At 35.9% G+C, this 11,341-nt stretch overlaps 1 protein-coding gene across 10 annotated transcripts in view; it reads right to left on the bottom strand.

The window, feature by feature from the left end:
- The window catches only part of KDM6A (lysine demethylase 6A), a 208,997-nt gene that overhangs the window by 46,777 nt on the left and 150,879 nt on the right, over positions 1–11,341 (bottom strand). For 2 of the 10 annotated variants that reach the window (XM_032620727.1, XM_032620738.1), the window contains 8 exons: positions 11,036–11,162; positions 5,842–5,940; positions 5,476–5,695; positions 4,780–4,914; positions 4,177–4,332; positions 3,519–3,614; positions 2,491–2,592; positions 1,436–1,831 (listed from right to left, as the gene is read on the bottom strand). In XM_032620727.1, coding sequence (XP_032476618.1) covers positions 1,436–1,831; positions 2,491–2,592; positions 3,519–3,614; positions 4,177–4,332; positions 4,780–4,914; positions 5,476–5,695; positions 5,842–5,940; positions 11,036–11,162 — 1,331 coding nt within the window. The remainder of the gene's footprint in view (positions 1–1,435; positions 1,832–2,490; positions 2,593–3,518; positions 3,615–4,176; positions 4,333–4,779; positions 4,915–5,475; positions 5,696–5,841; positions 5,941–11,035; positions 11,163–11,341) is intronic. The other 8 variants (XM_032620736.1, XM_032620730.1, XM_032620728.1 and 5 more) reach the window with 7 other exon arrangements.

Here is an 11,341-nt window from a genome sequence, read left to right as displayed (position 1 = left end):
CAATTTCCTGACCTATTATACTGGAATGTCCCAAGGCTCAGTTTTGAGTTCTCTTCTTTTCCCAATCTATTCTCACCCCTTGGTGATTTCATCCAGTCTCGTCCATCTTTCCTAGTTGATCAGGCTAACTTAAGTCTCCCTCTTTCTCAGCTAATCCTGTTGGTTCTACCACCCAAATGTACCCAAAAGTTGACCACTTCTATTGCTGCCACTCTGGGTCGAGCCGCCACCACCTCTCACATGGATTACAGAAGTAATCTCCAAGTGGGTCATATCATTTCTCCTTTTGCCTCCTTTAGTCTATCCACAGAGTACCAGAGCATCCAGGCAGATCACCTCACTCCTCCATTCAAACCTCCCTATAGTTTCCCATTTAACTCAGAACAAAATCCAAAATCTTTACAATTGCCTACAAGGCTGAACATGATTTAGCCAGTCTGTTTCCAGCTGGACCACATTTACCTCTCTTCTCACCCTGCTCAGCCATGCTTGCCACCTTGATTGCCTCTGAATATGCAAAACACACTCCTGCATTAGGGCCTATTGCTTCTTCCTGCTCCCTAGATGTGGAACACTCTTATCACAAGTATCTTCAAGGCTCACTTCTGTAACTCAGGTCTTTATTCAAATATCCCCTTGCAGTGAAATCTTCCCTGATATTCCTATTTATAACTGCAACTCCTCTACCACCAGTCTCTAGTACTCTCCGGCTCTGGTTTCTAGTATATTTTTCCAGAGAACTAATCATAACATTACCTAATATTCTATATGTAATGCTTATTTACTGTCTGTTTACCTACATGAATTAACATTTTAAAAGTCTTAGAAAAAGAACTTATCTCAGTTTTATCAATAATATAAAGCTAGCCAGCAATACGTCAAATATTTCCTTAGAGCTAGTAAAAGTATAAGTAATTTGGCAATACGTATTCACAACATTTTTTTAAAATGCTCTTTGACCCTTCAGTTCTGCTTTGGAGCACCCGCTCCATGGAAACAATCCAAAATATAGGGAAACTATGAGGATAAATATTCAGAAGTAAAAACTTTTTCTCCCACCAGAGTGAATACTCACCACTTAGCAAAGCACCTGATCTTAAGTAGGCAATATGTGCAGAAATGAACTAAGAAACATCACCATAAATTGCTTAAGATACCACTGTAAATTAGCAGTGGGTTTTGGGGAGTTGTATGATCTATTTTCTTTTTTTTTTTAGAAATTTCTAACACTATCTGTGTAAATCTTATATGGAAAAGAAAATATACTCACATACATATAATACCGAGCCACAATGTAGTAATAACATTGTAGTACTATAAATGCTTATAAAAACAGTTCCTCAAACTTTTATTTCTTCTTCTCTCAAAATGCATAAAATCAAATGAAGACAACTATTATGTGAGAAGCCAACAAGGCAGTCAGTCCTTCTATTACCTGAGTGGAGTTAGATAGTTGGTTTTTCCACGGCTCCTCTGCGCTGCTGGTCAGGTTTGTGCGGTTATGAGGTAGAGTGAGTGCGTTTCGCTGCAGGTAAGGCACGTTTCCATTACTTCCACTTCCTGTTATGTGATTATTGCCTATCAAAATAGTGTCTGTACTTCCCAGCGTTCTTGATGTGCTACAGGGAACATGGCCTGCAGAAAAGGGTCCATTGGCCAAAGGCTGCCCAGGGCAGGCAGGGCGGACTCCAGGCTGAGAGACGCTAGGCACTCTGGTCAGAGCAAGCTGTGGCTGCTGGCCAGAGACTGAGTTTGTAGGCAGTGATGAGTCAGCTGTTGGCCCATTAGGAATTCCAGTAGATCGTACCTGTGCAACTCCTGTCTGTCTCATCTGTCAAAAAACAAATGAAAAATAAATGCTGCCTGTGTGGTCCACAGGGGACAGAATAAGAATATGAAGAATATATAACCAGGTAATCTCTGATTTTATCCTAACATTTAATTTCTCTAGGTTAAAAAATACCTTTTCAAAACAAAAAATTGTTTCTTCACATTTAGATTAGCTTCCTCGGAAAAGCAAGAACCTACTTAATTTTTTAAGAAATATCCCTTTACTAATGACAAAAGAATCCAGCTGAAAATTATGGAAAGGAAATCAAATTTACAGGTCTTTCCCCCATCACAAAATAGGGGACCTCAAAATTCCATCCTATCACATTTATATGCCAGATTCTCTGAGTTAAACAAGCTTGAAAGAACCCCACCTAAGTTTAGGATGTAGCTTGTTAAGTATTAAATAATATAAATAAAACTCATGCAGAATAACATGTAAATAATAAAATACTAAGTCATGTTCAAAATCAAATTTATTGCTGTTTTCTCCTAAAAATCTGTCCATTACTAGTATTTTAAGAAGCACAAATTATTCAATTCCACCAAATACTGGTGGAAAGTAGAAGTGGGCATGAACATACTCTAAAATGATGTTCCAGTCAATAGAAATATTCGAAATGGTAACAAATTTTAGGGGAAAAAAAATGCTATACACACTTGATGTTGCTGCATTAAGACAAACTGACTTTCCAGCTGTTCCAGCATCAGTTTCTGTGCTGGATTTAAATTATTTCTATTTGCACGGAGCTGTTCCAAGTGCTAGAAGAAGAAGAAAGGAGAATACAGTCAAAGACACATCTAAGAAACAAGCTCACTATTCTAAGCAACCTTTCCCTTGAAATGAGTAGGTAAAACTCAGAATGCTGTCTAGTCAAAGATACTGATTTCTGACCAATGACAATCAACCCCAAGATGAAGTCCTTTAAGAAGTTTGAGAAACCTCAGAAGGTTTACTGTAATGTGATCTTTGAGATAAATGCGCATGAAATTCTACTCATCAGTAATTTTCAGGATTTACACAGAAAGTTCTTTGAGCTTAAAAATGCATTGTGACAAGTACACTCTAAGAAGCACTGTTTGGAATAGGAAAAGTCTGAAGACAATCTTACTGTCCAAAACTAGTGATCTGCCTAAGTAAAAGTATGAAACCTACATAAAGAAACATGATGTAGTCATAAAAGAATAAGGAAGCTCTTTGTACACTGACATGGAAAGGTCTGTAGAATATATTATTAACAGTATATATAGCATTCTATCATTTGTATAAAAAAAGGAGAAAAACAGTAATATGAGAGAAAGAGGATGCGTATTTGCTTGTACATGCATGATACATCTCTGGAAAGACAGATAAGAAACTAATAACACTGGCTGTCTATTAGGAGGGGAACTGAGTGGGTAGGGGCAGGAATTAGACGGAGAATTTACTTTATATACCCTAAACTCATACTGGGCAGTTTGAACCATGAGAATATATTTGGTGGTGGGGGGGGGCGGGGGGGGAGTGGGAAAAAAAGAATGAATTATCTCTATTACTCTGGTAAATGTGGGTTCATTTTACTTATGCGCCTATTTATTGAGTTTACTGCCATTCAACTTTAAGAATTAATAGTTAAAAAACTTAAAACTTAGTACCTCTACTCTTCTTTAATAGGAAAAACAATCTGTCAAAAGCATATCTTACATACCTGTAATTTCTGTGGTGTCAAACACCATGAATGACCTTGTTGCTGTACTGGAGGATGTGACACTGCATGGCCACTACTCCAATTATCAGAAGTATTCTGAGGAAAATTGATAAAAAAAAAAATTAAAGAATATTTGGTTAAATCCATAGAGTTAACAATAATGACTAATGGAGGCCAAATGACTCTGAATTGGAATATTTACATATAAGAAAGATGTTATGACATTTAGTTCTTTTAAAAATACTTTTACATGCATAATAAATTTGGAAAATCATAAATTAAGAAAATATTGATTCTTTAATAAGCCACCCAAAAAGGCCCACCCCTAAACTATGGCCCAAATGGCTAACCTAAATACCACACTGTCCACTAGGTCCAACATTAAGTTTATTTCAATGTCAGTAGAAGGTGATGATGAAAAGTGTGTTGCGATCTTAACGGCAGGGAGATGAATAAAATGATTTGATGAATGCAATTTATCCCTACTTTCTATATTTAATATGATGCTAAGAATTTGGGATAGAAAAACTCAAACCTTTCACTCTTTGATGTCCACAGATTTAAAGTAAAGGACAGGAGATGTTCAAACTGCACAAGTTCAGGGCAGTTAGGAGTTTCTTTTTTGACTGGGATTTTTATATTTCTCTAAAATATATACCTTTGTTGGACTAGATGTTCTTTTCCTCTTGGCAGGACTGGACAGGTCATCTACTTGACTAGAAGGAATCATGTGTAGTGGCAAGGATTGCTGTGAAATTGGTGTTTGACTGAGGCCTAATACAGGTTCAGTATTTGGATGATGAGGTTTACATGCCTAAGAATCACAGAAGGAAGACAAAAATAGGGTTCTATATATTCTTAATTCATTCCTTCAAATTGTAAAACTTTACAAGCTGCATACTTTTCAAAGCTATGTGGACATCGCTGATGGCAATTATTGAAAATCAAAATCAAATGAATCATCAATGGAGGAATGTGTACCTTCCTTTGAAAAACTTGCTTTAAAAAATAAACCACTGCAGCATTACTTTAAGAAACCTCCTTCAAAATCATGAAAATGCACAAAGGTTCTAAACTGGCACCCCAAAATTTCTTCCCATATCAGAGGGAGTTTTAATTTGATCTAGATTCCCTTCACAATTAAATCAAGAGGCTTTTCATTAATGAAAGCCTCCTGTGCTTAGTAAAATACGCTTGACCACTACAGATTGAAAAGAACCCTTAAAGCTGGGCACCTGCAGAACATAACCCAACTTCTCACCTGCTGTGCTGTGTTCATGGCACCCTGCCTGGAGGTAAGCTCTGCGGGGATTGGTAGGCTCCACGCCTCCTCAATACTAGGAAGTAATTTAGTTTTATTCTGTAGACTACCTTGTGGAAGGTTACACAACTGAGCCTAGGAAAAATTATGTAAAAAGCAAATTTAACACAAGCCTAATTGAGTAAGAGCAAGTCCACTAAATCTTCCTAAATGCTATAACTAATTGTTTTTAAAAGAAAATAGATTCTTAATTTGGGGTTTCAGAAAGATACTAAGTATAATGAGGGAAACCGGAATATAAACCTTTGTGAGAATTAAAACAAAGCTGAGCTCTGTTTTCAGAGTTCTTATAGCTGTCTTCTCATGAAACTCCAAGCAAGAGTGAAAGACAATGTTTGTGTCCTTTTCTCTAAAATGCTATGACAACTTAAAAATGTAGACAGTACATAGAAAAAAATTATGTAAATTAATATGCATCAACAGAGTAAATGTGCAAAAGAGCATCTTTCAAAATACTGCATATCTTACTTAAAATGAAAAGTAAAATAATATTACAAGCTATGGTATGTTTACAAAATATGGAAACAAATTATAGACATCAAAACACAGCTAGACAAAATTCCCAGCCACCCTCCTCCTGCCTGAGTGTCATGGGGAAATATGTGCCTTTAAAAAACTGCCATTTAAACATTTTACCTGTAAATACTTAATTCGTGCTGCAAGTGCAGAGGTATTACTACAACTTTTGCTTCTGGTTGCATTTAAGTAGCATTTAATGGCATCCTGAGGCTGGTTGCAGGATTCGTAGAGTGTGCCTAGGTCCATCCAGGCTGCAGCATGGCCATGGTCCAACTGTACAGCACAAATATAGGCCTGTAAAGCATCCATAGGCTGATTTTGCTGCTGATATAGCACGCTGGAAAGAGATATTAAGAAAAAATAAGTTGACTAAGAAGAACTGCTTAGCTTCATAACATGATATAAGCCATGAAGTACATTATATGTGATGCAACCATCTTTGTGTATCAATTATAATACCATTATTTTTATACAAAGTCTTACCCTATTGAACACCATGTATCTGCACTTGCTTCTGATTTATCAATAGACTGCCTGTAAGATATAAAGGCATCCTGAACTTTCCCAATACTTGAATAGCACCTGAGAGGGGAGGGAAAAATCAAGAAAATACGATTAATACTGATTGATTAATTAATTAATTTGCTGAATGGATGGACTAAATGTCAAAGCAAATAAAAACCTAATAAGCTGACATATTTATGTGAATGTGTGTACATACATGACAACAATAATGTACATTATAATTAACCCTTCAATAAACTATATTATAGTCTATCTGATAGTGTTTATCAATACAGCATGCTTTAGCACCTATTAAAATAATTAAAGGCCATATCACTTCAATATTATAATACTGAGTTACGCACACACACACACCCACTACTCTACTTATACAGCTTGATCTCTGGTTTTCTATAGAGTAAGAACATAGAGTTAAAAACCAAGAAAAACACTCTATGTTGGTAAGACTTGCTGAATCAGATTTCAATTCTCCTTTCTTAAATAATAAGGGCAAAAATTCTTTAATTCATACAAAATACAAACAAATACTATCAAGCTAACTATCAAAAATAGTATAAAATAGGATTAAGTACAGTATTTTATGACTAGTAAGGGTAGCAAGGTATGATTAAAGTTTCAATGACCTGCCATTTTCTTAATGTAGATGTACCTGATGGATACACAGAACAGCAGCTGAAATTATAAATACAGAAATTATCTTTAGTGCTTGGCACTAAGGGAAAAAGAAAAGAACAAAATCCAGTTCGTCTTCAAAGAGCTTACAATTTAGTTGAGGACTGAAGACACATTATAATTGTCATGATGCCACATCAAATGGCTAGCACAGACAATAACTAGTCTGAGAATTTAGGGTAGACACACTACCGGGGGTTTAGGAAAGACAAGAAAGGGAAGGGTAAGAGTAAAGGAACTGAATATGTGTAGATGCATACTGTTTAGATCAGTGATACCCATTACCAGCCAGTTATGGCAATTTGGCCAAGCAAACGAAATGGAAAAACAACATACACATACATACATAAATTTTCCATTAAACTAATATTTGTATTGTAATTGACTTATTTTTGAAATACTATTGACTGAGTAAACAGCAAAAAAAAAATTAAACATCAAGTACTCCAAAAGTGTGGGAACCACTGATTCTGGCAGAGAAGGTAAGAAAAGGCATTTTGAAATGCTGCTTGAACAATATGAGCAAAACTTAATATAAGATAGCACAGATACAAACAGTAGAGGATTTTAAATCCAACCCAAGAATACCCTGAAGTTTGTTCTTCTAACAAGGGGAATGGCATGATGAAAGTACTTTATAGGAATATTAATCTGCTAACGACATGTAGGGATAAACTGAAAGGAAAATAAGTTATGGACAGTAAAAAAGAAGGCAGTTATATATTCACTGGTTTGGAAGACGCCAAAATTAGGATGAAAGTAATGGAAGTAACAACAAAGAAAAAGACAGGAGAAACAATAAACCAAAAAACAGATAAAGACTTTGTGACAAACTGATTAGCTATTCATGGAGGTGGGGTTATAATTTAGTTTTTAAGGCTGATTAAATAGAGGAAAAACATGGTGATATCATTGGCAAAAATAAAGAAGAAGGAGCTTGGTTCAGGGAAGAAAATGATGAATGAGATTTGAAATATGCTGATTTTGACATGAGGTGTGGACATTAAAATGGGAAATGTTAGGTAAAGAATGGGAGATGTGGTCCTGGTGTTTAATACCTTGAAGTGTAGAAATCTAGATTTGGAATTCATCCATATCAAAGAGAGGGTATAAGAACATAGGATACCGACAAAGGAGAGGTAAAACTAAGCCTAAGCAATCATTAATATTGTGGTTGGGGCAATATAAGAAAGGTGAGTGACTGAGACAGAGAAGGCAGTGTCACAGAGCAAACTGTTTTACGAGAAGGGAATTCAGGACAAGAGGGCATTAACAATGCCAAACAGGGACAGACACCACAAAGAAAGGGAATGCTTAACAGATAGTAGAAAACATGCTCTGTTTGTTGTTGTTAAATCAAAGCCAATCTCAGATTTATAGACAAATCTGCCTAACCGCTAGGAGGAATAAGCAGTAATTCCCAAAACCAATGTTTTCATACTTGATTCCTACAAAATGAAAGTAGGAAACCAATGTGCCCAAATACAGATGTCCCAATCCAACTGCCAAACACTTTTCCTCTAATAAAACTTAACTAGGTTCCCCTGAGACAGCGCTGTGTAATTGAGAAAGCACTGGGTGTTGAACCTAGGATCTAGTCCCTGCTCTGATATTAGTTACCTGCATGACTGTGACCTTGGACAAAACATTTTACTCCTCTGAGCTCACTTTCTAAAAACACCTGCAAAATGACAAGGTTTACAGGGTGAACTAGGTGACCTCCTGGTCCTTCCCAGCTCTAACATTCTGTAGTTCTGTGATAACACAGTCAATGATTAGTACCAGTTTAACAGCATTACCACATTACACTTTTGTTATGATATACACATGCCAAATGACAAATTCAATCTTCAACACAGACCTGAATGCAGAGGTAAGTAATAAAATGCCTCAGAAATATTAGGGTCATCAAATCCCAAAGTTGCTTACTGACACTTGAGATCTTCCTTCAGAGCTTTAATAACTTCTAAAATACAATTTATTTATAAAAATTTTCTCACAACAAAACAGATTTGAAGCAACACATTAGAAGTCAGCAAAAGAGGGTAAGAAAAGTAAACATCAAAGAAAAAAATTCTAAACAGTCCTCAGATAAAAAATAATGGACACCAACATGATAATCTTGAACCCCAAAGTAAGTTAAATTGTAGTAAGTATCCTTTAATTGAGAAGTCAGTAAACTATAGTTGGAAAATTTTACCCAGAAAGATTCAAATAAAAGCATCTCAATGATTTAAAATGTAAAACCAGTTAATGCGGGGGCGGGGGGGGACCTCCTATGGAATAGTGCTCATTGAGCTGAAAATTACAGCATTACTAAGATAGTAATTTTTGCGAATTCCCAGTGGTTAGGACTCAGCACTTTCACTGCCAGGGCCGGGGTTCAATCCCTGGTCAGGGAACTGAGATCCCGCAAGCGGCACGGCCGGGAGAAAAAAAAAAAAAAAGTAATTTTTGATGTTTCGTTATGTATTAATTTTCCATGCCTAGAATTAAGAAAAAATTATATTAGAAAGACATCCACACTATTGTACTGTATTAAACTACTGATTTTTATCTTAGGTCAAAAGGAAAATACTTTCCAGTACACATTCCTTTTAATCTATATTAAAAGAAATTTTCATATATAAACATTAACACTAGAGGCAATGACTAGGCAAGGCCCTACTTCCCAGTACTAGACCTCCTTTATGGTCACTGTATGAAACCTATCACGGCACAATACTAATAGTAGTAACAGAGCTAGCTTCAAATGCAAATGGTGTTCAATTAGTTCATTTATTCCATTTACTGAATAGTCACTTTGCTAGGCAGACAGATACAAAGATGGTAATATCCAGTTTCTGCTCCCAAAGATCTTTAGTGAAAGAGACAATGTTTGGACTCTCAAGCTTTATTAATAAGCAACCCAATTTACATGATTTTACAAGCTTGGGAAGGAATCAGAAAATCCCTGCTAAAAACAGCAACTTTTCCACTCAACTCTTATTGTATATTATTATTATTATTATTTTTTTTTTTTTTGCGGTACACGGGCCTCTCACTGTTGTGGCCTCTCCCGTTGCGGAGCACAGGCTCCGGACGCGCAGGCTCAGTGACCATGGCTCACAGGCCTAGCCACTCCGCGGCATGTGGGATCCTTCCGGACCGGGGCACGAACCCGTGTCCCCTGCACGGGCAGGTGGACTCTCAACCACTGTGCCACCAGGGAAGCCCTTATTAATGAATAATCAAAATTTTTTTAAAGAAGGAAACATCTTAATATTATTCCCTCTCATACAAATATACTTTGCTATATTTAAAGGAAAAAAAATGAAACCATACAAAATACTAAAATTTAACATGACTATATGGCAAACTCACTTCAAGTAAAATACTATAGAAAATAGAGGAAAAAAGCTTAAAATTAAAACAAAATAGGATAATTTCCAAAGAATTCATAAAATTAAAACCTTTAGAATGGGAAGGTACCTAACAGATAATCTAACCAGGGCTTCTCAACCTCAGCCAGGTAATCTTTTACTGTAGAGAGCTGTCCCACTAGATGCCAGGGGCACTCCCTATAGTTGTGATAACCAAAATGTCTCTACAGACATTATGAAATGTCCTCTATGGGGCAAAATAGCCCCACACCCCCGGCACTGAGAACCACCAATCTAATTCTCTACAATAGAAAACTGAAGCCTCAAAAGGTTTAACTGTACCATCCATGATTCCACAAATAGTAGCCTAGCCAAGACTTGAATCCAAGTATCTCAGCTCATAGTCGAATGATCTTTCCACCATACTGCAAAAGCTAAAACCGATTAGGAACCAAAAAACAATCTGATAATGGTCCAAAAATATATTCTATCAGATACATATACATGAGGTATGTTTCAGATAATCAGTAAGCAAAATTCAGACATTCAAAGTACAAGAGAAGTTTATAGGCTTGCAAAAAACTATTTTCACTACATGTCACTTCTCCTTTCCAACAAATCCAATAATAATGTATCTACTTTCGACTGTGATTTGAGATCTACTATTAATGTCCATTCTAAGGTATATATCACTAATCAAAATGATAACTAGCAAAGTTCTACTGACTACTGGTAGTCAACAGGTAGAATGAAAAATTCTCTGTTCTATTAAACAGACATATAAAGAAAACACTAGAAATCAAAAGGAAAGGCATAAATAGTTGAATGAAAAATTACTATCTGCTATGACTTTTTAAAAACCAGCAATAATTTAAGTCAAATGAAAATTCAATAAGCAAAATAAGAAACATCCTGATAGACCAGATGCTGCTGGAAGAAAACCACCACATTCAGAAGCTTTCTTTTATTTTTTAACTTCTAGAAATCTGTTATAAAATACTTAAAAGAGAAAATACACTGATCAAGTTATTAGTAAACTAATATTCTAGATCATAATTCAAAACCCTTAGCTGGAATAAACAAAAGCAAAGCCTAAGTATCTGATAAATCAGTCTTACCTTCCGAGGAAATACCAGGACTGGCCAGAATTAGGATCTGCTTCCAAGGACTTTTGGAGATATTGAATAGCATAGCTTTCCTTGGTGGCTTTATCTCCCAGGAGATCCACAGTATGATGCATCCAACCTGTAGTAAGTGATTAAAAATATTTACCTAAATGAGTTAATTATTCTTCTATTTTAAAGAATACCAAGCAGAAAACAAACAAGTAAAAAATAGTCTTTTCAGTAAATTTATTCATTTAGCTTGGCATACACATTCCCAAAATTTAGAACTGTCAATTCTGGCCTAAGAAAGTCTGTTTT

Source organism: Phocoena sinus, chromosome X, assembly GCF_008692025.1.
Source record: "Phocoena sinus isolate mPhoSin1 chromosome X, mPhoSin1.pri, whole genome shotgun sequence".
NCBI classification, from domain to species: Eukaryota; Metazoa; Chordata; class Mammalia; order Artiodactyla; family Phocoenidae; genus Phocoena; species Phocoena sinus.
Note: the sequence above shows the minus strand (reverse complement) of the source record. Positions and strands in the feature narration are given on the sequence as shown.